Consider the following 27,879-nt stretch of genomic DNA (forward strand, 5'->3'; position numbering starts at 1 on the left):
AATTAATAAGTACTTTTAATATCACAATAATATATTATTTAAATTTAAATTTGTAAAGAGGGAAAGTTCGCTATAATTATATCCGTAAATCTCGCAAGACTCGGTGCCACGCATCATCGCTTGGTATATTTTATTTATTTTTAATAATAAAATGAGAAAAAAACTCTTATTTTTTAGCTAGCATATATAAATTACACGTCCAAACGTACATTTACACCTCATCGCATGCGATCTCAACGGCCAGGATCAATTTAAAATAGTCAAAGGCCCTGATTCGTGGTTAGTATGGTTACCAAAGTATTCCACACGGTACGTGAAACGAGCCCTCTCAAAACGCGAGAGGGAGCAAGAAATCTGTCTCTCTCGTCCGTACCTGCGTAATTCAGGCGCGATCCTGCGTTCCTCTCTCTCTCTCTCTCTCTCTCTCTCTCTCTCTCTCTCTCGCTCGCGCCATGAGTCTCTTCGGTCTGGGCAGGTAAGCAAAATATTTTCTTTATATCACGACTCAAAGGCTTTGATCTATCTCCCCTTCAGTTGCACGTCTTTTCCTGCTTTAGATTTTCTCTGTATTTCTCTGTTTTCTTATTTTTGATTTTTTCTGCATTCATTTATATGTCTGTGCATGTGTGGATGCCTTGAGATGGTGCTTGATCCTTAATATCAGATCTGGTTTTTTGGGTACCATTTTTGCTGCATAGCTCAGTAATTTTGGATGCGTTCTTACCTTAACTTGTTCTAATCCTGTGTTTATTTTGATAATCTTGAGGTTGTAATTTCATAATTTATATTCTTTGTATACATGTGGTTAGTTTTTTCGTCAGTTAAATTTTTGTCAGTCTCATGTATGTTAATTGAACTGGCTTGCAACGCTTCTGTATAGGAACTTCTCTGTTGGGTGTTTGTGGAAAGGGAACGTTGATGATGAATTGTTCATTTTCAATTGAATTCAGTTATGATCTATAAATAGCATCAATGGTAATTTTTTTAATTTACTATTTTCGATGTTTTTTTTGTGTGTAGTTTATACTCTAATCCTTGTTATGTCGATGATTTAAAATTCTATGGTTGCTGAGTGTACTGGTATGTGATTGTGGGGGTGCGCTGATGAATTTAAGAAAAAAGCATTCAAGGGCAAGTGAAGAACTGTATTGTTAATGTCATAATTGAAAAACTGTGTGCACATATGAACTTTTGTACATGCATCCGTGGGTTGGTGAGGGATCGTTGGGTTGGTGGCATGGTTTTAAATAAAGGCCGCGACCGTTATGTAACACCGTTACGTAACGATTTTTTGGGTTGCCGATACCGTTACACACCACGAAATCGGTGTGAAGAAAAATCACGGCCGTAGTGGCCGTTACGGACCGAGACTGTTACATAAAGGCCACTACGACTGTTACGTAATCGCTTCAAGACTGGTACACCAAAACAATTATTTTATTTTTTACTTCTCACTTTTTCCCTTTTTTTCATAAATCATTCTCAATATACCATGTGGCGAGAGGGGGAAAAGATTATAATGAGGATGACAATGATACAAAATTTACTATTTGTTTTAATTAACAATTTGAAAATACTAGTTAGGAAAATATTTTATTTTGATAATATTAGTAATGTCATATTTATGTTCTATATTTTCAACTTCAACCATCTTTCTTTTCTAGCTATTTTATATCTGTATTATTTGTATGTCTTATGTGTCTAGTAGATTAATGGAGTGTATAATATATTTTTTTCTATTAATTAATTTAGCACACATAAGAATTTATCACATATAAGAACAATGAGAAGTAAAAATGCGCACACACACACACATAATTTTTCTATCAATGGTAGTTTAAAACAAATGTAAACTTGTTGCCCTTACCAAAGAACTTAGTTACTCGAACTAAATGATCTAAAATATATTAAAACTCTTTCTAAGAAGGGCTAAAAATTTAAAACATACAAGTGTGCTAATATGCACAAGGTTGTGCGTGCTTTAAAAAAATTGACGGCCGTTACACCCGCTTCCCGTTACACCCGTTACCGTTATGTTACGCTACCCGCAACCGCGATTTAAAACCATGGTTGGTGGTGCCCTAGCTTTTAGGATATTCACTCTTCACAATGCATCTACCACTTTTTCCTTTTCTTTGGAGGGGAGCTCTTTTTCTTGGGATTTCCATTTCTTTTATAAATCTTAATGAAAGAGAGTTCACCACCATGCATAACATTTTGAAGCCTTTGGTTCCTTCTAATAGGGGGGATGAAAGAGTTTAGGAAGGGGGATTCTTTCCAAGGCTTTTTTTTTTACCATATCCTTTTTTCGCCCCCCTCGTTAAAAATCCTTCCTCCAATTCCTTTTGTAGTCATTTTCCTTGAAGCCACATCATTAGAAGGCTAAGGTTCCTTTTGAGATCAAGACAGTCCTTTGGATAGTGTCTCTCAATTGGCTTAATATGCATGACCTACTTCAGTGTAGAAGACCCTATAAAGCCCTGGTCCTAATTTGTATTCCATGTGTAAAGAGGCCAATGAAACAAAACTCCCCTTCCGTCATTGCCAGGTGGCTATCTTTGTTTGCACTCATTTCTCGTATTCTAGTTAAGCTCGGTTGCTCCGCAGGTCTTAGGTGATTTCCTAAAAGTGAGCTTTTTTGGTAATTTGGCAGATCCAAAAAGAGTAGTGTTTGATGGAGATGTGCATTTTTTTGCTATTTTATGGACCCTTTGGATTGGAGGAATTTAAGAAATTTCAAGGACCTCTAAACTCTCCTAGTTTGTTATGGGATAGAGTTGCATTTCTGCCTTTTTGGCCTTTTTTTACATTCATTCTTTTGGGGTTTTCTGGAAGATATCGCTGCTCAACCTGCAAAGGTATTGGAGGGCAGCACTTTTGTAATTGTTCATATGTTTTCTTTTGTTTCTTTGGAGAACATCTTGTTCTCCTCTCTCTTTACCTTTCTTTTTTTTATCTAATAATATATTTTCTCTTATTTAAAAGAAAGGTGGGGCTCAAGTAGCACTGGCGGACCCAAGGGAGGCTGGAGAGGGTGGCTGTCCCGGCTAAGTACAATTTATTATTATTATTATTATTATTATTTAAAATCTTTCTCCTTAATAGCATACTGTGGTCCCTTTAATTTTTGGATTCCATTTTAGAGGTCTATCGAGATTTGGCAGTACAATTTTCTCTTTCCGAAACCCATTCACATCATAGTGGTCCACCATTTAAGGCATGTCATGATCTATATGTAGTATGTTCCTTGAGGTCCTCATCATAGTGCTTCACGTGTTTGTTTTGGATTCACACTTGTGTATAGTATTCGCTCACATGGCAATCCTCCTAGGGTGGCTTTTACGAAATGTAACAGTTGCAGCATAACACCGCTGAGATATTGTCCACTTCGGTCTATTGGGCCTCGTGGTTTTGCCACCTAAAAGCTACTGCACAATTATCTTCTACATAGTTATAAGATATATAAGAATATAACTACATTATCTTTAAAATATTCTTTTGCCCATTTCTCTTACATTAAATGCTAAAAACCTAAATCTTGAGTCTTATCCAAACCTCAAAAATACAATTTTCTTTACTTTTCCTTTATGTAAGATTGAATACATTAAAAATTCTTCTAAAAACACACCATAATGACATTGCGATTAATTACAATAAAGCACATGAAAAATCAGCACTTAATATAAATATCTTCAATATAGTTTATATCTTTGTTTTTGCCACTCAAAGATTGGAATTTAGTAATTGGCTCTAACATTAATAAAGTTATATTTTGATAATATGTTTATTCCACGCTTTTATAAATTTCTCATTAAGATGTGCGACAACAACAAGGCCCAAAGTCCAACTAGGTGGGGTCGGCTACATGAATCCTTTTCTACAAATTCACCCGATCAAGGGAATTTTCCTATGCTAGCTTAAGAGCTATTAAGTCTTTCCTCACTACCTCATTTTAGGTTATTTTAGGTCTGCCCCAATCCCTTTTAATACTAGAGACAATAATTGATTCTCTCATCTTCACTGGTGCATTGCTTGGCCTGCGTTTAAAATGCCTAAACCATCTAAGCCACTAGTGCTATGCCTATTTTTATTGCGTATATGTTTGTTCCTTAATTTATTTTTTAGTGTTATACTACTCATCCACCTTCATATTTGCTTTTTGGAAAATTTAACATTTTGTACATATTTTTTAGTTGCCCAACATTCTGATCCATAGAGCATGGCTGACCTTACAACCGTCTTATAGAACTTCCCTCTTAATTTTAAGGGGTATTCTATAATCAGGAGACATGCTTGATGCACTCCTCCATTTTATTCTTCCTGTTTTAACCGCACGTGTCACATCCTCTTCAATATCTCCTTTTGCTTGCATAATGGATCCAAGATAACGAAATCTACTAGTGCTATTAATATGTTGATTATCAAGTTTAATCTTATCTCCTATACTCTTCCTTTCATGGTTGAAATTACATTTTTCATATATTCTGTCTTATTTCTAGTTATCCTAAAATCTTTAGACTCTAAAGTAATTCTCCAAAGCTCTAACTTAGATTTCACTCCACTCCTACTTTCATCAATCAAGGCAATACCATCTGCAAACAACACATCTCAAAAAAATTTCATCTATTAAGGCAATATCATCTGCTGACAGCACATCAATAAATTTCTCATTAAGATGCGTTGTTTTATTTGTATTTGTTTTATATCTGCATTCTTGTGTCTCCATTACATATATTACCTTTTTTTGTTGTGTTGACAGTTGTATTTCTTTTTAAACTTAAGATGTTGAATCAACAATTTGACGAGGATATAGTGTCCCATAGAATTGAAAAAGAAAAATTATTACATGAAGTATAATTTTTTCTTGATAAAAAAAAAAAATATTAAGAAAGAGAACAGAGAAAGTTGCAATCTAGGAGAGGATAAGAGATCTGCAAAGCAAAAAAAAAAAAAAAAAAGAGCAAAATAAAACGGAATAAAGCCAAACAGAAATAAAAACAAAGAAAAACACTACCCGACCCTAATTAAGAAAATCCCTTTCTAAACCCTTCCCTTGGTAATTTATAGAGCTATATAATCTTGCTAATATGGTGTTGATGCCAAAAATGGAACCTTGATCTCTTCATGATTATCACCTACAGACAGTGATATGTGGCGCGGTGATTCATTTTATAAAAAATCCCAAACAACCACATTGGGATGGTGTTTGTAGGAGTTTTCTGCCTTGTTTGCCTCCCACCACAAAGGCCCTTCCCACCATTGTCTGCATAACCAAGGAAAAAAAAGAATAAGCTTGGGAGACCCCCTATGGACTGTAGGGGTCTTCTTCAATGCTCAAAGCCACTTACATCAAATTTTTGAGAGTGCTGGTTTTGATACCTTCTATAGGCTTCCTTTGAGGGGTTAAATGCCTCAAAATTGATGTGAAGTGATCCATGACATTTGAACAATTATGGGAGCCTAGGCACAACAGTAAAGTTGTTGTTGTGTTACCTAAAAGGCCATGGGTTCGAGGCGTGGAAAAAATCTCTTGCAAAAATGAAAGATAAGGCTGCGTACTATAAACCCATCGTGGTCTACCTCCTTGAGCTCCACATATACAGGAGCTTTGTGCACCAGATTGCTCTTTACCTTCATAGAATCTAACATCGATGGATGGTTTACTCTCTCCATAATGACTGCAACTAATGACATTCAAGGGCAAATGCTTCACACTCTTGAGCCTTGGAGGGCACCCGTTTAGGCTTGGGAGGCTCAGGAGTACATTTTATGAAGGTCATTTTTTTTCATAGTATATTTTTTCTTAGAATGAGGTGGTCTTTAGGCTGTTTTTTTGCACCTTAAATGCTTGGACCAGTGTGGCCTTGGGGTTCTTTCTCTCTCTCTCTCCCTCCCTTTTTATTTGTTCCTCAAGTGCTTGGATCGAGGTGGCTTTGGACCTTTTTTTGTTTTTTGTATCTCAAATGCTTAGATAGAGGTGGCCTTTTGGCCTTTTCAGACGAAATGTATTTCCTACTGTTATACTCTCTTGCCTTAGCAGTAGTGGTGGCAAGGCATTTCCCAAGGTTACCACCTTGGGACTTTAGATTGAGGTGACCTTTTTCAACGCATTTCTCAGGATTGCCACCTCCTATCTTACAACAGTAGTGGCCTACTTATCAAGGTTACCACCTTAGGTATACTGAGCCAGCCTTCTTATTCATGGGTATTTCCTAGGATTACCACCTTGAGAGGTAGTTTGCTCTTTACGATGTTAAATTTTGGCGTCTCCTACTGGGACCATTTTTCCAAATGAGTCAATTTGACCTTTTGTACTTGGATTTCTGCCAAGTAGGCCTATTTGACAGGTTTAACTTGGTCTTTTTGCTAATTGGGCTGATTCTCTGTTGGGCATGCCAGCACGGCTGTTTTGCGAAGTTTCTCCTATGTCAATTTTCTTCAGGTGGGACTTACTTGGCATTTGTACTTGGCCATTCTGCTAGGTTTCTTCATATGGGCATATTTGGCCTTTTGTACCACATAGAATATTTTTCGAGTTTTTTTTTTTTGTTATTATTTTTTTATGTGGGCCTATTTGGCCTTCTATACGTGGCACCAAGTTTCTTTAGGTGGGCCTATTTGGCCTTTAAGTGAATTGATGTGGTTGTCAATTTACTCCTTTGTTGGCCCCTCTTGGGCTTGGGCCAGTCTTGTAGCCTTTTGGGCTGGTCTCTCACATTTTTATCATGTTACTTGATGTAGATTTCTCAATAACTTTTTATAAAATGTTGCTATGGGTATGATGTCCATAAAATGTTTCTATGGGTATGGTGCCCATAGACATGACTACCAAATAATAGGTCTTTTGTGCCTTGTCATGTTTTAATTATTGCGTGTTTCCATCACCTCTAATATGGGTCTAGGATCTAATTTTATTTCTTTGGATGGACTTAGGAGGGCCTGATTGAGCATTATTACTGAGGACCCTTAACTAGCACTTAATCGGCTACATATTGTGGGACTGCACACTTATTTTCAATGTTTGTCAATACATGTGGCTTTAATGGTGGCAGCCATGCAATTACTTTCTCATTAAATAATTTCTATTAATTTAAGCAAGCTATATGTCATGTGGATGTTACTAGTTATATGCAATACACAAGCATATATATGGGTGTGTTCTTCTTGCTTGCCATAAACTTTTATTTCGATGTATGTGCATGCTTTTGGTGTCAAGGTGTAGTAATTAAGTTTAAGTGAAATAATAGCATCATAGGGTACCTTTCTTTAATGGGCTAAAACCCAGAGAGAAGAGAAAACCCAAAAATCATAAAATTGCAGTTTAAAAAATGGTATGAACATTCTTTTGGGCACTTCACCAAGCATTGGTGTGCTTACTTTCCTGTCCTTTACTGTTCTTTTTCTTTTGCATCCTTGGATGTGGGGATGGATGTAAATGTGTAAAAATGGCAATTCTAATCATTCAAACAATAAGAAGAGGAAAGAGAAAAATAAAATGTAACAAATTGATATAAAAGAAACAGCTATAGGGGAGAGGAATGGAACAACAACAAAATCTGGTCTATGATAGGCGCATCCACCAAATGCTTCTTGTTGGTCTGCAATTTTACCAACTTCAAGATCAATACCGGCCCAACAATCATTTCATCCTCAAATGATGCTCTTTCTAGTGGAAGCTGCAATTTATAATATTGCATAAATGCACTTGCTCTTGCTTTGGTGAGTTTGACACTTTCTTTTCTTTGTGCATGCTTTTTAGGAAAATAAAAAAAGTGAATACAAAAGCGGGCAAATTCTCTTTATATAAGTACAAGCCATCAAATACACATGATGTGTGTGTAATATGTCTTCATTTATTTATTTATAAAATTAAACAAATATTTACATTCTTTTGTTTTTATAATTATTGAAATTCTTTTTCTAGATCTCTAACACTTGTGCTCTACCATACTATGAAATATTGTCCTCAAATAATATTTTTGTAGGGATGTTTTAGAAATACATAGTGGAAACCGAATTGGGGGATCCCCTCTATTTATGCATAGATTGATATATATATATAAAGCTTCCCTTTATCCTAAATAAAAGTAAGAGTAAAGATAAAATCAACAGGTTGTTATATGTGTAAGGTTGGCGTTGCTGCTTTTTTCAAGCTAGAGATGGCCTCAAGCATTAAATTTTACAAATTTCAAATATTTGAAAAAGAGGCTGTATAATAGATTCATATTCTTTTTCTAAGCATGAACGTGATTGAATGATCATGCATATTCATCTCCTGGGAGTCTCACAAAAATGAAGCAGTTAACAGAAGTGGTAAAACTAAAAAGGAAAAGAGTGGATAAACAGAAACTATGCATCAATCCCTTCAATTATGCATCTCTCAAACATATATAGTTAAACTACTGCAATAGGGAATACTCGCGTCAAAAGCTAGAAAAAGTGTTAATTGAAATGCACATGAATCATTTGTTAAAGAGAATTAATTTTTTCTGGGAATGAGTTAGAGAACGCCAGTACCTATGTTACCTAGAACATGGAATGTTCCACTTTGTGTAACATGAAAGGGATTGCAGAACAGTACATGCTCTGAAATGTAGAATGTGGGGGTATACTTGTTGAAAAATGTGTGGTGGCACTTGTTTATTTGGAGTGGATGTTGATGAGTTTCTAAATGTAGAAAATATTTTATTATGTGAAATATATTAATAATGATTGAAAATAGAATTACAGTGCAATTATTATTCACTTCAACTAATAAAAAAAATGTTACGGGAATAATATTGAATTAAAACTTTGGTCGTTAGATTTAATGTTTCAGGATGAAAATGTTCCACGTTTCGGAGTGTTTGTACCAAATGATGGTTTGTTAGGATGTTAGCGTTTTGTAGTAATTATGGCTAGTACCTTTCTCCAAAGGTTGTGGTTGAATGATAACCCTCCCCCAGGAATGTCACATAATGGGCTGCTGGACTCTCCTGCAAGCATTTTTCTTGTGCTTATTAACTTTGACATCTTTCACAGTCCTTGGTCCATTCTCCTTTCCTGTAGATGTGAGTGAGCTAGGATGGTACCTAAATATGGTCTGATGCAAAATTGCTCAGCCATGGAAGCTTCCACCATCCCAGCAGCTTGTGGCTGCTGGGAATTTTTCTGATGTGTTTATTGGTCTAGGGGATCAATCAAGGTGCCTTCCACTTCCTTTCTTTGTCTTAGTTTTCATGCCAAGGCAACTCCTTGGAGCTTGGTCTTTTTTGTTGGGCAGCTCCTTTAGGTTTGGTCTTCATGCCCCATAGTGGCCACCTAATTTTTTTTTTAACGAAAAACCCAACTTTATTAATAGCCCTCACTTATGGTGGAGGAAAACCGTGGTTACAAATATGCCACAAGGGATTTACAAATAACTAACAAAACCAGCCGAGGCACCAAAACCAAAACAAGCCTAACAAAACCTGTATCATTAATTAACTAAAACAAACTAAAAAGGCCCAAATGAGTTCAAAACAAACAAACACAAACAAAAACAAATTTCCTGCAAACTGAAGACAAAAACCTACAAAACAAAAACCCGAGGAAAACATAGGAGAGCCAAAAGATGACAATTAAAGATGAAGGCTTGGAATACTTATCTTATCCATACAAATTAGACCTCTCATTTTACTCGGCATCTCATCACTTACAAAATATCTACTTGTGTTGCCTCCCTCGCCTTGACGAGTCAAGTAATCCGCCACCTGATTACCTTCTCTAAATTGGTGCTTTATAAAGAATTGAAGGCCTTGTAGCTCCTCCTCTAACAATTCCCAAAAGTCCCATAAGTACCAGGAAGAGCAAATTCCAGATGTGATCCAACTCACCACCAATTCCAAGTCGCTTTCAATACAAATATTCTGATAACCCAACTCTTTACAGAGTTGAACACCACTAGTAAGAGCCTGCAACTTTGCTCCATTGTTAGCACCTGACTCAAATTTTTCAGAAAAAGTGGTCTTAATATTACCTGATGAGTCGTGGATGATACCACCACCACCACAAGAACCCGAATTTCCTTTACAAGAGCCATCTATATTTAGTTTCAACCAACCTACAGGAGGTTTTTCCCATACTGCTTTTCAAGGAGTTCTAATCTTCGTAGTTATCGATTTCACTTGGAACTCTTCCAATAAATTCTTATCAATAGAAAATAGGGAACTCTTCATGCCTTCTGTAATTTTTACGAGCCAAAACCTCACCGATAACCAAACTGCATTCCTTAACTCATACTTATGTGTTATGCGGGCTTTACAACGTCTGAGCCATAGTCTCCAAGAAATTATAGTAGGTAACAAATTGATGATCGTACCTTTGAGGGTTGACTTTTTGGCACATATGAACCAGCTACTAATTTTCACCCTCCAAGGTTCATCATCAAAATTTAGAATTCCCAAGACAGACACTGCTTTCTTCCAAACCATACTTGCGATAGATCCCGTACTTAGAACATGATTGAGAGATATAGTTGCAACATGAGACCATATCAGCTCCCAGTTTTCGCACTCTCTTATGTACAGGAAGACATTGGAATATAGCTTTCCAAATATACACGGAAACTTTCTTAGGTAATAGTTTATGCCAGACTCACTCCATCCACGGGTGTTGCTCCCCTTGAATTCGTATCACCTCCCAAGCTGAGGCAGTTGAAAATTTTCCATTATTGGAAGGCTTCCAAATAAACACATCAAGCCCCAATTTGTGCTTTATAGACGACAACAAAATCTCATCCGTTTTGGGGACCCCTACCAAATCTTTCAGCATATTTGTATCCCAATTCTTAGATTCCCAGTTGTCTTGAATCTTAAGCTCAGGATGCTGGACCGTGTAAGAACACTCCGCAAGGGGACCACTGCTCAATCACTTATCAAACCAAAAGGAAGCTTTTCCTACCCTAACCTTCACATAAACATTCTCATAGACCTTTGGAAAGACCTTTAAGATTGTCTATCAAAACCGAGAGCTTGTAGGAATATAATTGATTGAAGCCATGTGACCTGATTTAACGTATTTAGCCTTAAAGAATTGGGTCCAAAGATTATCTACTGTCATCAGTCCCCAAGCAAACTTCATGTGAAAAGATCTTTGAACATCGTTAAGGTCCTTTACGCCAACACCCCCTTCATCTAGGGGTTTACAAACCTTTGACCAAGCACACCATTTAATTTTCGCCCTACCATTACTCTCCCCCTAGAGAAAAGAAGAGAGAATGGAGTTGATATTTCTGATCACCACCAAAGGAACTGAGAAAACGGCTAGCGCATGTGTTGTCATGCATGATAAAACATGCCGAATAAGGATGAGATGACCACCCTGAGACAACAACCTCATCTTCCAACTCGCCACCTTATTTCGAATTTTTGAGACCAATGGATCAAATATTCTAGCAGTAAGGCGACTAGAAATCAAAGGAGCCTCAAGGTACATCGTTGGAAAATTTCCTTCCGCAAAACCCATCAATCGTAAAAGCCCCCTTCTTTTGGAAATGTTAATCTTGTTGGACAAAAAGAGAGCTGATTTCTCCTTGTTGATTAATTGGTCAGACCAACATTCATACAAATTCAACATTTTCAAAAGCATCTTTAAGGATCTCCTTCTTCCGTTAGCAAAAACAAGCAAGTCATCCGCATATAATAAATGCGAGATTAAAGGAGCTCCCCTCGGAAGATAAAAATTTTCAATCGTGCCTTCCTCAATTTTTTCTTTTAATAATCTAGAAAGAATTTCTTCCATCAAAACAAATAAATATGGAGATAAAGGATCCCCTTGCCGAAGGCCCCATTGAGACTTGAAAAAACCCTTATACGTACCATTCATCATGATCGAGAACTAAGGGGTCTTAACACATTCTGCTATTAAGTTACAAAAATGACTAGAGAAGTCAAAACCCTTCAAGACCCAAATCAAAAATCTCCAGTCAACCCAATCATAAGCTTTTGCCATATCCACTTTTAAAGCTATATTTCCCCCTTTACTCTTTCTGTTGATTAAGTGAACCATTTCCTGCGCTAGAGTAATATTTTCAAAAATACTTCTACCAGGGAGGAAAGCCCCTTGCTCCGGAGAGAGAATTCTATTCAGGCAACGCGTCAATCAGCCTACAATAATTTTTGAAAAAATTTTGTATGCGTCAGAACACAGGCTAATTGGTCTAAACTTTTCAAAGCTTCTTGGATCCTTCACCTTAGGGATAAGAACAAAATACAAAGACGTGAAAAATCTGGGTAGAGGCGCTCCACTGAAGAATTCCTTGGCAGCTTACAGAAAATCCTATTCATGCTTGCATTTAAATCAGGTCTCACAATAGTTGTTTTAGGTAGCACTCATTCCTCTACCTAGCACGCAATTTTGTTGATACCAGAAATTGAACCTTAATCTTTGTGCTCACATATCATAACAATTGCTTGCAACCAAGGGAAAAGGAAAGAGCTTGGGAGACTCTAGTGGCCTCCAGAAGCCTTCGTTGATGCTTAAGTTAGTATTGTGAGAGTATAGGTAATGTAGTCTCTTATATCAAAATTTTTAGGGTGCCCTTGTATCTTTTATAGGCCTCCTCCAAAGGGTTAAATTCCCCAAACTGACGGGGAGTGAGTTGTTGACATTTTTTTCTCCATATTGACCTCTACTAGTGGCATTCATGGGCTTAGGGGGTTGCCCTTTGGGATCCCTCTTCAACTCATATGACGAGGGTTAATTTCCCCACCCCCTTCCCCCCAAATCCGCTGACCTTTATTCACTTTTCTTTTAGTTCTATTCAAATTTCATTGTTGTACCCATAAAATCATTCATCCACAATCCTAGAGTATCCAAAAGATTTTAGGGAGCAACTTCCTGCTCATTAATCTTTTCCCTAGGAGTAGGTAATATCCCATCTTTACATTGAATTTGAACAATCGTATGAATTTAAACATATGGAGAGGCTAATTTTTAAAAATAGATGATTCTGGGAATTTTTATGTTGAGAGATCTCAGAAATGCTCAAATGTGACATGGATAATGGAGGAATTCATTTTCAAAAGAAAAAAAATTGAGGGGATATCTTGGAAAAGGATAGTGAGTTTGATAGTGATTTTGCATTTGATGGTGGTCCAGTGTTGGATGAGAGTTGCGAAAAATTGAGTTGTCAGACCCTGTTGATGCACTGAGGGATACTTCTTATGTGCCTCCTCCATTTGAAGGTTTTGAGGATGTATATATTTTTTATGGGGGAACTGGATGAGAACTTGGGTTTGAATAATCTGTGTAGGGATGGGATATTATCTATTCCTGCAGAAACAATTTTTTTTTTTTTTGATGTTACAATTAGTCTACTAAAAAAACATAATTACAATGAAATGAGGATAAGAAATCCCCTAAGAAAAAAGCTCAAAAGAAACAAGTTACATCAAAGCTGCCTTCCAATCCTTTGAAATATTGGACAGCAAAAGACCCTCCAAAACCCCTAAAGAATGAGACCAAAGAGAAGCAAGAAAAATAACTTTCTCCCAAAGCAAACTTGGAGAAGTCTTTAGATCATTAAAAAGTAAAAACTGTAGCATTCCTTTTCCAGCCAAAGTGAACACAAGATTGTAAAAGCAACAGAGTCCCAAAATATCCTCTCTCTCTTTCCTGAAACCTCAAAACTTCACCTTCAAAAAATCATGAATTGTAGCTGGAGCCACCCAAACCTCACCAAAGAATGAGAACGAGAACACATTGTTCCATATGCATCTTGCTGCCTTACAATGAATGAACAAATGACTAATAGTCTCATTAGACTCATTGCACCGCATACAAATGTTTGGACCATGGCTTTGTAAGGCCTCCTTTTTTTTGTAGCATATCTTTTGTGTTGATTTTGTTAAGAATTAAAGTCCAAATGAAGGCCTGGATTTTAAAAGAATCTTTGCTTTTGAAACTGATTTTCGTAAGATGAAAGGGCTAGGATTTGTAGATTTTATGAGATTGGAAAAGAAGGACTTCGAAGAGAAAGACCCCGAAGCATCCCAGATCCAAAGCCTTGTATCTCTTTGCAAATTTGGCATGGAAAGCACACTGAGTAAAAGAGTTAACTCACCAACCTCTCTTTTTTATTGAGACTTTTAAAGAAATGAAAATCCTTAGAAAGAGAGCCCTCCTTAAAAGAATAAAAAGCTGAAATTGGTGCATTGTGAACAGTGGAAAGTTTAAACGGACGTGGTAGCTACAACTCCAACAAAGACTCACCAACCCAAATGTCCTTCCAATTAACACTGCTCTTCTAACTTTCTCCAAATCAAAAGGTCTCTCTAATCACTTAGCTTCCTAGTCCCCAATTGGACTCCAATCTAACCACAAACCTATTCCTGCATTTGTTAGTATTTAAATCTTTAAAAAAATCAGTGGTCTCGTCCAATGTTTTAAAAGGCGTAGGCGTAAGGCGAGGCGTTTTAACCCTCAAAAGGCAAGGCATAAGCCTTAAGGCGTTGGGGCGTAAGCCTTTTGAGAATTTTTTTTTTAATATAAATATTTGTTAAATAAATTATATATATTTAAAATGAAGTAAAAGTTTAGAAAATCACAAATACAATGTAAAAAATAAAAACTAGATGTACTTCGCAAAATGCTTGTTCGCCATTCAAAAATTGCTAACTTGAAAACATGACATAAATCATGACAAGACATAGCTATACCATTACAAAGTTCAAACTATTTTCATGACTTAAGATACAAGTCCACTTATTTTGGAAAGGTTGAGGTTCAAGAGTTTTAGAAATAAACTCATATTATGACATTCCTTTTGTACAAACATGTAGTAAAAGTTTTCTAACTAATTCTAACTTGAGAATCACACACCCAAAATGCGTAAGCCTCAACTGAAAAGGCGCAAAAGGCATGCTTTTTGCAAAAATGCGTAAGCTTCAGCATGTAATGCGTTAGCCTTTTTGGAATTTGGTATTTTAGATTGAGCCTTAATGCGTTTTAAGCATGCCTTGCCTTGAGGTGGGCCTCGATTGAGCCTTTTAAAACACTTGCCTTGTCCCCAATTTGTTTATTATCTCTATCCTGCCCCGTGCTACCTCTAACTCAATAAGGCATTTCCTCTTGTTGGCCACCCTATGAAAATGATTTCAATCCCCCTCTTTAGCCGTTTTTGATCCCTATAATCCCGTTTTTGATCCAATGTGGAGACATCGTTATACCCTTCATGACTCGTTTAGGAATAACCACTTCATGGGGTAGTTGGAGAATCACAGGGGGGACTATGACGAATCTGGGTATTTGGAGTTACGAAGGTGTGGCTGGGGCACATATTGTATTTTCTAGTTTGTGCTTTTTAGCAGCTATCTGGCATTGGGTGTATTGGGGGTGTGCTTTTAAGCAGCTAAGCCTCGAATTTTGCCGTAAACTCCTCTCTGCCCTCTACAAAAGCACCTCAAGATCATCATTAAGGCAAATTCTTTTCTTTCTATCTTCCTCCCTCAAAAGGCCACACTCTTCCAATTTATTTAAACTACTAATCTCCTTCAAAATATTGTTTTTTATCTCTTGAATACCCCCAAACACTTCTTTATTCCATCTCTTAATCTTACATTTGACAAAATTCAATTCCCTCATAAGCTTAAACTCTCCCACCCCTGAGTAGAACATTCTTTCCACCAAATGCCAATAGCATATAATAAAAGAGTGAGAAAGCCACAAGTTCTCAAACCTAAAAGGTGGTAGCCCCACTGAGTAGGAATAGAGTCCAAAAGTATTGGGCAATGATTAGAGGTGGGCCTAACCAACACCTCTTGCAGACTATTCGGAAATAAATCTTCCCAAGCATCAAAAAAAAGAAATCTATCAATATGAGTGAATGCTTGTCTATCCCCACTAGCCATCCAAATGAAACTACCATTATTCAAAGGGATATCCCTCAAACCACTATCCCTAATGAAAGAGTTGAAAGATCTCATACTACCCATCACCCTCGATCCCCCAAACTTCTCCTTAAGGGTTTTGATAACTTTGAAATCACCCCCTACTACCCATCTGGGATTGCAAAGGCCATGCAAGCCATCCAACTCTTAAAAGGAAAAGAACACTCCTCTGGGAGTGTATTGGTGGGCCATAAACAGAAGTAAACCACCAATCCCCAACCTCCTTGATCTCAAGTATCATGTAGGGGTGAGCATAATTCGGGGAAAACCGAATTAACCGAATTAACCGACCGAAATTGGTCGGTTCGGTTCGGTTAAAAAATTCGGTTCGGTCGGTTCGGTTATGTTTTCCAATATTTCGGTTAATCGAGTTTCGGTTTGGTTAATGGAGAATATTAATTCGGTTAACCGATTAACCGATTTACGAATTAATTAAATTTTAAATATAAATTAATAAATTAAAATCTGATTTCACTCATTCCCGAATCCCTCTCATACTCTCAGTCTCACACTCTCACTGCGATCAGTCTCACAGAAGTCAGAACATGTAAGTCCCTCACTGCCTTTCGCCGTCGTTGTCGCCGTCGCCATCGCCATCGCCGGCCATCATCACCAACACAGTCACTGCTCTCTGAAGTCAGAAGCCATCGTCGTCGCCTTTCTCTCACTCACCCGAGCTCCTCTGCACCACTAGGCACCATCTTCACGCGATGCCTTCATCTGTGTCCATCGCCGTCGCCGTCGCCGGCCATCATCAGTTCATCACCAACAGTGCAACGCAGTAACTGCTCTCTGAAGTGAGAAGTCAGAAGCCCTCACTGAGTCACTGCCTCTCTCTCGCTCACCTGAGCTCACTTCCGCACCACGGCACCACCATCTTCACGTGATGCCATCGCTGTCGCCACTGCCCACTGGCCAGCCATCGTCACCGAGAACCACCCCCGACTCCTCATCGTCATCGGCGTCAAGCTCACCCGAGCTCAATCATCTCCCCCGACTGAGCCGACTCCTTCTTGACTTCCCCCTTCCCTTGTTCGGATTTACCTTCCCAATTCCCCCTTCCCTCATATTTCTCGGTTAAATTAGGTTAACCGAATTACCCGAAAATAAATTCGGTCGGGTTCGGTTCGGTTAGACCCAATGGTTCGGTCGGTTCGGTTAACACTATTCTTTAACCGAAATTTTCGGTTAATTCGGTTAATTAACCGAATTTGGCTGAACCGACCGTTTGCTCACCCTTAGTATCATGGACAAATATGTGGAAAAGATTAGAGATCTGGATGTTGCTGCCTCAAAATTGGATGGAATGGGATTGTGGGTGGCTGATCTTGGAGGGAATATAGTTGGATTGGAGGAGCTAAAAGGGAGAAAAAAAGGTCAGTGGGGCATTAGTAGGATTACAATGGTCTATCAATTAGGAAGGGAAGGGTTTCTTAATTAGGGTTTGTTAGTGTTTTTTTTTTGTTTATTATATTTTTTGGTTTTATTTTTATTTATGTTGTTTTTTCTGCTTTGTGGATCTCTTGTCCTCTCCTAGATTGTGACTTTATTCTTTTTCTTAATATATATGTAAGTATGGTATGATGAGGGTCTGGAAAGAGTTTAGTTGTAATCCAAAGTTTGCTGAAATCTGTGTGCGCACATGCGTGCACGTGGTGTGGTGTCGTGTGCGTGTGCGCAAGCATGTGCATGTTTGTTTCTTTGTGTATCTAGAATATAATAAATATTTTAATGGTACACTACTCAGAGTGATGCCTTGCATGTGTGCACACATATGTTTTACTATAACTCCTTATGACATTTTGTCATCCAACTCTTTTGTTGAAATTCTGGCCTTATTATTTGTTTTGGTGCAAACAGGAACCAAAGGACATTTCGTCCAAAAAAGAGTGCACCCTCAGGGAGTAAGGTTAATGTTCTTTATCTAACTTCATTCTTTCTTTCTTTCTTTCTTTTTGGTACATTAATTAACTCTTTGTTTGATTTTAATTCCTTAATGATGATAATTTTACTTGTTTTTTACAACAATATAGTTGTTATTAGAAGTGCTAAAATGTAGTCATCTTATCCTTCCATGGAGTAAGAAAATTTGGCATTGCTAATTGTTTCATGATCTCATAGCAGATGCAATGATAGTTCCTATTACAAAAAGTTATTAAGTCTTTACCTTGTTATTGAACTGTTGTGATTTATTAATTTTGCTTCTAAACGAAGTTTTCTTCATATATTGCCCATCAAAATAAGGTGGTGCCTACTGTCTACTTATCCAAAAAAAGGGCAGTGTGTGCTTTGTCAAAGCTCAGGTTCAATTGTGATGTCCAAGCATTGCATGTGGTAAATTTATCTACTGTTCAACAAGCAATTGGAAGCTCTTTGGTTGTGGACAGAATCCTTCCTTTCATACTTGACTTAAAATTTTTTCTTGTGGTTGGAATTCCTTTGCTTACTCTAAATTCTAAAAATGTAAAATCTGTAGTTGTAGAAAGTATACTTTTGAAAAAGCATATAATGAGGAACGCTTGTTCTGAGACTCATGACCTCATCGAAGGCTTGCAGCTTCTTCTCTCCTAAATATTCGAAGCTCTAGCTTCCTTGCTCTCTCTCTTTCAGGCTCACTGCTTCCCATCCTTTGTACATCTTTGAGCTTGGCTGCTGGAGGAACTCTCGAAGGCTCTTCATGCTTCCTTGCCGCAAATTTTGTAGTGTTTGATCTGAGGACTCATGGTGATTCTCTTTTGCTCTCTCAAAAAGGACCCTAACTCACTCTCCTCACTCTCTTGCTTAAGATGTTGTTAGTTATTGATGATGGGGTTTTGTTTAGTCCAGATCGAAGAGAAATCCTTCAATTTGAGATTGGATAAGGTAGGGAAGGTTGGAGCTTTGTTAGTTCTAGAGAAGAATCGGCAGCGCAATTGGTGGGTTCGATTTTCTTCAGCTGTAGCAAAATGGTTTTCACAGGTATTTCTATCTCTTGCTGGAAATTTAAGCAAGGGTGTTCATAGATCTTAGGTGGGTTTTGTTGATTATTGGATGCGATTCATGCGACAAGGGCAGGGAAATTCTTGGAATTAGGGCACGGATGGAGAGGCAAAAGGTATTCTATCTTTGTCTTTGAAGGATCTAAAGGCAATGGGTGGTTTCGGTTTGGGCAAGAGTTCGATGCTTTGGTGAGCTTTTGTTTGTTAGGCATTGATCACTACAAAAAAACTGGTTTTTAGTGACGAAAGTATTAGTGACGAATTCAATTTCGTCACTATAAGTTGGTATTAGTGACGAATTCAATTTCGTCACTATAAGTTGGTATTAGTGACGGTTTTTAAGAACCGTTACTAATAGTGTGAGCATTAGTGACGGTTTTAGCAGCCGTCACTAATACAACACAATTAGTGATGGTTACTTTTTTCACTAAAAACCGCGCGGGAAACAATTTTTCGCGCGGAAATTATACCGTGAAAATATTAGTGACGATTCTGGGGTATTAGTGACAGATTAAATTTGTCACTAAAAGTCACTTATTAGTGACTATTAAGTAACCGTCACTACTAGTATTTATTAATAAATAAAATAATTTATTTAACACTATTAGTGACGGTTCAGATAATTCGTCACTAATAGCCAGTTAGTAGTGATGGTTTTTTAAACCGTCACTAATAGTATTTTTATTTAAAAAATATAAAAATAATTTATTTAACACTATTAGTGATAGTTTGTAAAATTCATCACTAATAATAGGGTAGTAGTGACGGTTTAGAATCTTTAGATTCGTCACTAATAGTCTTTTTATTTAAAAAATATGAAAATAATTTAGTAAAATCATATTAGTGACGGTTTGTAAAAATTTTCACTAATAATAGGGTATTAGTGACGGTTCAGATTCGTTACTAATAGTATTTTTTAAGTAGTAGTGATGAATTTTAAAACCGTCACTAATAGTAGAGTATTAGTGACGAATTTCAAAACCGTCACTAAAGCCATTAGTGACGGTTTTGAAATTCGTCACTAATACTCTATTATTAGTGACAGTTTTGAAATTCGTCACTAATGCTTTATTATTAGTGATAGTTTTGAAATTCGTCACTAATACTCTACTATTAGTGACGATTTTGAGCCGAACTAATGTAAAATTTATAGTGACGGTATTAGGGTTTTAGTGACGGTTATAATCAGTCACCATTACTCTATTATTAGTGACGTTTTTAAAATTCGTCACTTATAATTATTAGTAACTGCAATTATGACAACTAATTCAAAACCGTCACTAATACTTATAAAACCGTCGGTTTTGTGATTATTAGTGACGGTTTTGATCCTTCACTAATAACCTTATTTTTTGTAGTAGATGGAATTGGCAGCAAAAGGAGGAATGAGAATCCATCCTGAAGTCAAATAATATCAGGAAAAAACTGATGCTGATGGAGTTCCTTCGATTCCTAGGGTTGGTGCTTGCTTGGTTCCTAATAATGGAGTTCGCTCAATCCCTAAGGATGCGCTGGAGGTGGTGTATGTTCATTGTGGGGGGAGATGCAAGAAGCAACCCTGCAGACAATTCTGTGCGATCAATTGACGTGGCTAAGGGATAAGGTTCTGACAGAGGAGGTTATAGTCTAGAGGCGGCTAGGTGTTCCGCATGAACAATGGGATGATGAAGGCTGGGTGGGCTCGTCCTGGGTCTTCAGTGATTTTTTTATACATAAGTCGGCTGTTTGAAAGCAATAAAAGGCCTTTCAAAAATTCTGATGTCTGTTGGTTAAGGAGGCTCAAGAGCAGAATTTTGATTTCTATGCAAGATCAGAGAGGAGAAAATTCAGCAGGGTAATTTGCAGTTGGGCCAATTGGAAGGGCAGGCCCAAATGACTAGTCAGGTTTTTAGTAAAAAAGAAAGCCCTCTTATGACAACTCGTAATGCTGTGGGAATTAATCTTCTCAGAATGGAAGGAAGATTTGTTCAATTCAGCACTTCATTCATCTTCTAACAAGATCTATGGTGGTGAAGAGGAGGGAAGCAGTTGCTCTGAAATATAAAAAGATAAGGAGGCAAAATCAGATAGATGGCCTGCTAAAAAGTCTACTAATTTTCAATTCAGCACTTCATTCATCTTCTAACAAGATCTATGGTGGTGAAGAGGAGGGAAGCAGTTGCTCTGAAATATAAAAAGATAAGGAGGCAAAATCAGATAGATGGCCTGCTAAAAAGTCTACTAATTTTCTGGAGAGTGGTGCATCTATTCTGGAGAAGAATGACAGTAGGCGGAGTTCCAAGCTTGAATTTGAGGGATATTCTTTGAAGAATTTTAATTTTTATGGAGTTTGGTTCGGAAGGGAATTCAGATGAAATCTGAGGAGTCGAAAAAGGTTTACGCTCGCCGTAAGGAAGTGCAGTTGGGATTTGAAAGGAGGAAATATTTTAAAGATAATCGGGATTCATCTGGTGATGAAAAAAAAGAAAAAGTTAAGGGAGATTCCAAAGGTGTTTTAAGTACAGTGGGGATGTTTCAGAGGACGATAGTGTAGGTAGCAGTGAATTTGAACATGACAGGGGTTTACTTTAGTATCAAAATTGGGAGCAGCAAGGATTTTTTTTCTGACTCTTCTAATGATTGTCTCGGGGATTTATCATATGGTGCTGCCTACTCTAGAAGGTTCAGATGGAATTAATATTTTGATGATGATGCTTCTAAAGAGGAACTGGAAGTAAAAGATAGAGTTCTACCTAATCCATTTCAAGAGTCTGCTGAGAAAGACATTCAAACTCAGAATTTGTTGGATAGCTTGGGCCTCATGTTGTCTGATCAATTGGAGGAAATGAAGTTAGGCTTGATGGTGGTAAATCTAAGGTGAAGAAGGGTCATAGGGAATTTCCGAATTTGAAGTGTTTTGTGAACTATGACCAAAGGGATTAAAGAGGGGTTTCCTTGGATAATTTCAGCTTTTTATTTTTATTTTTATTTTATTTTATACTTTATTTTATTCTTTTTTGTTTGTTCTTTTCTTTTGTTTTTTATTTTTCTTTTCGAGGAGTCAGCATCCTTGCTCTGATTGTACATTCTCTTTCTTAATGTATCTTCTTTTATTATCAAAGAGAAAAAAAAGAGGAAGGATGTTCAAGTGTAAGTTGCTGAAAATCTTCATTCTATTTATCTTCCTGGTAGCTTCAGCAACCAAATCTCTCAAGTTATCATCGTTTCATAAACCAAAAATTTAGCAGTTGATATTAGGGCACTTGGTTTAGACATTCTTTGTAAAAAAAAAAAAAAAAAGGATATGCTTGTAGACTTGGTTTGAAAAATCTAAAGACCAATGTGAAGTTTCTGTTTCCAGCAATATTGTATAACTGGAAAAAAATAATTTCTGCATTTCTTATTGTCATATAACTGAGGGATTTTCTGCATTTTATTGCTTGGTCCTCATCATTTTAATTTTTTTCCCTTTCAATGCAGGGGGCTCAGCTAAGAAAACACATTGATGCTACACTGGGTAGTGGAAATCTGAGGGAAGCTGTTAGACTCCCCCCTGGAGAGGATGCAAATGAGTGGCTTGCTGTTAACAGTATCTCTCTCTCTCTCTCTCTCTCTCTCCTTTTTCCCTCTCTTTTGAGATAGAACTTTAATTTTCTAAGGGCTTCCTTTTCATTTTATTCCTGTCCTATCTTTTGGCTTATTATGTGCATTGAACTTTTTTTATATGAGCTGGGCTAACTCAATTTCATGTTCACCTTACTGATATATGTGACTGTTAGCAGTCTCTCTCTCTCTCTCTCTCTCTCTCTCTCTCTCAACCTTCTTTTTCTTCTCTTTTTGAGTTAGAACTTTAATTTCTAAGAGCTTCTTTTCAATTTTTTTGTCTCCAATCTTTTTTCTTTAGGTTTATTATTTTTATAGAATGAGCTGGGGTTAACTCAATCACATTCTTTATCTTGCTGATACATGTGTCTAATTAATTCCATTTTTTTCTTTCTATTTTTAATCTACTGCAATAAGCCTCTCTTTGAAATTTGCATCTGAATTGAGGTTATTGCATTTTTCAATTTCCAGCTGTGGATTTCTTCAACCAGGTGAATTTACTATATGGTACACTAACAGAATTCTGTACAGCTGAGGATTGTCCTACAATGACTGCAGGCCCCAAGTATGGCTTACTAAATTGATTGCTCTTGTTTAATTTTTAAAGAAGGAGCTTATGGATGTTCAGTCCTGCGATGTGTAATTATTCAAAAACAGGAATTATTTTGGATTTTTTTGAGGGTTTGGACAAGTTTAAGCAACAATTTAGGAAATTATCAATGCAGTTGTTATTCCCTCGGTAATTTCCTGGGCTCATTTTATAGGAAACAAAAACTTGAACCTGCTCCTTTATATGTTTTTCAGAATTTTAATATTTTTTGCATCTGAAAAATTTGTTCATACATTTTTATAGTTTTTAAAACATAATATCTCTATATTCTAACTAATGCTATGGTAAATAATGTCTCAAAATTGTTGGTAGCAAATCAAAGAGCTTTAGATTCAGTTTTTAATTCCTCATTTAGCTTCAGTTAATTATTTGTTATTGTGATATGCATTTTTCATTAATTTCTTTCAGTCAAGTACTTCACTTTTTGAATCACTTTTATGAAAATATACTTTGTAATTCTTAGTTTTTACTATTACACATTGTTAGGGTTTGTATTTCAATAATTTGTTTGCATGGGCTCTTCAAGCTGCTTTTTGTCATTTTTCTATTTTCACTGATTCAACAGGTGCTGTCATTTGTTTTCTTTTCTTTTTGGTTTACACTTCTACATCCTCACCTTATCGTGTCGATGGTGCCTTGGCGTCCATTATATTGAGCCCAGTCATTCTTGTGCTCATCCTTGAATTTATATATGTTTTCCTTTTTGTTTCCAAGCATGCCCCAAATTTGAAAATGTAATATGGTTTCTAGTGCATATGAAAATTGCTATTGGAATTTTTCTGTTTTATTTTTTGGGCAGATTAAAATTCAGACAAGAAAAATAAATTTAATTCCTGTAAAATTTCTATTTTATTTTTGCTTGATAGCTTAAAGAAGTTACTGGATTGGTTAGTATTTTCCTGGTACTGCAATTGTCTGCCTCAGGAAGTTTAGAATTTCCTTCATTTTCATTCAGTATACCATTTGTAAGAATTTAAGTTTCTGATTGTATGCAGATGAAACTTTACAGGTATGAATATAGATGGGCAGATGGTGTGCAAATTAAGAAACCTATTGAAGTTTCTGCTCCAAAATATGTTGAATACTTGATGGACTGGATTGAATCTCAGCTTGATGATGAATCTATATTTCCTCAGAGGCTTGGTAATATCTCATCTCACACACACAAATGCCCTTCATCCCTGACATTCCCTTGCTACAATGTCAGACATTGCCAATTCTGCAATTTTTATATTTTTATGATCATTTTTCTTGGCTTGGTAGGGGCAATGGGCATCTGTTTTTCCATGTTCCTCTGATACATGTACTTTTGTCTATTTGAAAATTTGTAGGTGCGCCATTTCCTCCCAACTTTAAGGACGTTGTAAAGACTATATTTAAACGTCTGTTCCGTGTGTATGCCCACATATATCACTCTCACTTTCAGAAGATTGTTAGTCTGAAAGAGGAGGCCCATCTAAACACTTGCTTCAAGCATTTCATTCTGTTTACCTGTGTAAGTCACATTCAAAACTGATTTTTTATTTTGCCCACTAGCTTACTTAGAGTTCCTTTCATATTTTAAACAAAAGGTCCTGTCTCTTTCTCTCAGAGTGTTCTGTTTATGTAAGCGAAATCCTTTTGTTTATGTGGACAGGTTGCCAAAATTAAATTGCATTTTTAATTCTATAGTCGACCATGGTAGTTGGATTTTAATTTTTTTTGCAGTCCATCCACTCCATTGTAGTGGACCCCTCCTTCCCAATTGAACCCTCAACTCTACTCCTTTCGTCATGGAAAAGCTTAGTGAGGAGTCTGAGGATGTAGGTCATTGAATTTAGGTGTGCTTTACTTGGTATTTGGATTGTATACTTTTTTTTAGGTATGGAATTTCTAATCCTTTTGAATTACTTTGCTTTACAGGGTTTAAATTGTGTACGTTCTTTGTTTTTTTTTTTTTTGCTTTCCTACCTTATGAGTTACTATGTGCATCTCATGCAATTTTCCTTCTTCTGTCTTTGAATAATTTTCCATAAGTTCCTTCTTTAAAAATTAAACAAGAGCAATCAACTTAGTAAGCCATCTTTTTTTTTTTTGTCTTTATTAAAATGTGTAGAAGTTCTTCATAGTGGTAATTTTGCCTTATTATTTGGCTTGTTCGCATTTTTATTAAAATTTCTATACATCTGGACATTACATTTCATGTTAGATATTTTTTTTCAAGTTCTAAAATATGTTCGTGGATATTTGGAGGTTTTGTTATATTATATCTTTTTGTTTTTATTTTTGGTGTGTTGACACCTAAGTTTTTGCAAAAGCGCCATTTTGTTTTAATATTTTAAACTATTTTTTATGTAACTTTTGTGGGGAATATTTATTTCATCTTGTACCTATCAAATTCATTCTAAAAATTTCCCATCCAAGCCTTTTGGTGACAGTTTCTCTTTGGTAGCAAATCAATCGAGGAAAAGAATCATAGCGTTGAATTTGAAGCTTACAGGGTTTCATACTTCATCCCCACACATGGCGCTGCAGCAACCACATGATCCTCCCTCTTCTCTCATTTGAAAAATGTTGCCCCCATTTACATATTTTATCTACTTGAGAATGTTTCAAATTAACAATGTAGTTGAACAGATGAACAATAGCATGCTGTCTTCATTTGATGCAAGAAACTTGAGATCAAGCAGAATCATTTAATTTCAGCGTAGTCATTCTTTCACTCCACTTTGGTGCAGGAATTCACGCTGATAGACAAGAAGGAGCTAGCACCTCTTCAAGAGCTCATTGAATCCATCATTGTCCCCTATTGAAGAAGCCCTTGTGCATAATCCAAGAAAGTGTATGTGAAAGACATATCAAAAGATCTGATGGAGGGCTGCATTTTGGAATTTGACCAAACAGTGCCTTGTGTAATATTTATACGATTAATCCTGTCTAAGTGCTGTTTAGTTTTGAGTTTATCAAAATAAACCCTTTGGGTTTCAGTCCAACGGCCGTTGTTCCCAACTAGAGAATGTCCAGTGTAAATTATATGCATGTTGTGCTTGCCAAAGCCAAGAAGATTGTCTGGTTTAGGTTTGAGTGCTAGTGATTAATTATGATATGAGAATTGGCCTTGCATATAAATATGGAGAGAGAGAGAGAGAGATAGAGAGAGAGAGAGAGATGAAATATCTTATTAATGTAAAGACTTGGTTGTAGTGATTTAATTTATATTTTACTAGCTTATGAAAAATATTTTAGAAGATAATTAAAAAAATATTTGATGACTCTGGTCTGATATACCCTCATAAGTATAAATGAGCCTCTTAATGAATAGAATCAAAATTTGAGTCTTTTAACTCATAAAAAAAGTAGCCCACAGCCACAAAATGTGAAAAAAGCATTCGTACACAAACATAATACAGTTGGGGCCTTTCATGGCTTTGATACCACTCAAACTTATCTAGGGGATGTGAAATTACATAAACGTCACGAACTTAGATAGAACAATGGAGAACAACCACCTTCCTAGTGACACAAAAAATTGTTAAAGCTTAATAAGGATACTGAATGAAGAGGTGGATCTTTATTTTTTATTTTTTATCTTTAATAAAATTGATCTTTTTATATAGACATGGAGAGGGAACATAATAAGATTATGAAGTTATGTAAGAAGATAGGATCATCAGTCATTGTATGATTGCCATTTTATGAATTAGAGTTTTTCACATAAACTTTTTTTCTTCATTAGCATACATGAGCTAGAAAGAAGAGTCACTTAAAAAGTATACTATTTTGTCTTGTAGTTTACTCAAAGACTCATTATGCTTCTAAACGCCATCAGTCATCCTTATATTATCTAGATTATGTGTTAAACCTTCTCAAAAGTTATCATTAACTTCATGATCACAATTCTCTATTTCCCATTAAATTGTATACTCATCAATATTAGGGCCACTTCAATTGGAGCATCAACGTCATTTGATTGACTTACTTTATTCAAGTAATACTTTGCTTCCTTGTTTTTCTTATCATAATAATTGTTGATTGATTACCTCTTATGGGAATCAGTCTTCTTCCATCAGTTACCATTCCTTCAAACCCCTTATTTTTCCCAAGAGCAAGGTCTTTATTTTCTTGATCTATTGGCTCTACTAAGAATCTTCCCCTTGACCTCTATTCCAAAGAACTTAGATTTCAAAAGTCATTTTAGTACTAAAATATTTTGAATTTTTTTTTTCTTTGTATAATTTGGGGACTCCATCCACCATTGCTTCACTTTGGATACTATAATGCGGCACCAAACCCTGAAAGAGGGGGGGGGGGGGGGATTGAAAGCCACCTGCCCATTGATGCACCCCTGGTAATTTAATGGGGTAAACTCTTAAGGAGGAATTAAGCATGTGACCTTGAGGTCACCAAAGTTACAAGTCGCACTTACCACTTGAACCAACTCGATTGGGAAAAATAGTTTGTAAATTGCTTTTACTATTTTTTTTTATCTTTCAAAATTTCATGAAATTTTTTTTTTTAATTATATTAAAAAATGACATGATTATTAATTATAATTATAATTATAATTATGTGTAAAATGAATGATTTAATCCAAAAAAAAAAAGTTCATTTTGAATATAAAAATTACGGCTACAAGTTGCCAAAATATTTGAACAACATAAAATCTGATTTTTAATTTTTTTTTGTTGCAAATCGCTGAAAACGACAATAGGAACAAAAAATTTACAACGTAAACAAACAATTCTACAAACCATTTCCAGCTTCATTGTGTGAAAAAAAAAAAGCAAAAAATACAAAATGGTTAAAATATCAAAATAATACC

General features: G+C 36.3%; 1 protein-coding gene across 1 annotated transcript; it reads left to right on the top strand.

Annotated features, from left to right (window-relative positions):
- The first annotated feature begins 282 nt into the window (after window positions 1-282).
- Window positions 283-26,117, top strand: LOC131161659 (MOB kinase activator-like 1A). Its single transcript, XM_058117577.1, has 7 exons — window positions 283-475; window positions 17,769-17,817; window positions 22,346-22,454; window positions 22,940-23,033; window positions 24,088-24,221; window positions 24,410-24,573; window positions 25,796-26,117. Exons 1-7 carry the CDS (start codon window positions 453-455, stop codon window positions 25,868-25,870), a joined length of 648 nt encoding a protein of 215 aa, XP_057973560.1. The 5' UTR covers window positions 283-452; the 3' UTR covers window positions 25,871-26,117.
- Window positions 26,118-27,879: the final 1,762 nt, after the last annotated feature.

The sequence above is a fragment of the Malania oleifera genome, chromosome 8 (assembly GCF_029873635.1).
Source record: "Malania oleifera isolate guangnan ecotype guangnan chromosome 8, ASM2987363v1, whole genome shotgun sequence".
In the NCBI taxonomy this organism is placed as follows: domain Eukaryota; kingdom Viridiplantae; phylum Streptophyta; class Magnoliopsida; order Santalales; family Ximeniaceae; genus Malania; species Malania oleifera.

Excerpts from the sequence above, each read along its gene's own strand:
- LOC131161659 (XM_058117577.1), top strand. The coding sequence starts at position 453 with ATGAGTCTCTTCGGTCTGGGCAG. Across the intron at positions 476-17,768 it reads AGTCTCTTCGGTCTGGGCAG|GAACCAAAGGACATTTCGTC; the intron begins GTAAGCAAAATA and ends TGGTGCAAACAG. Across the intron at positions 17,818-22,345 it reads GTGCACCCTCAGGGAGTAAG|GGGGCTCAGCTAAGAAAACA; the intron begins GTTAATGTTCTT and ends CTTTCAATGCAG.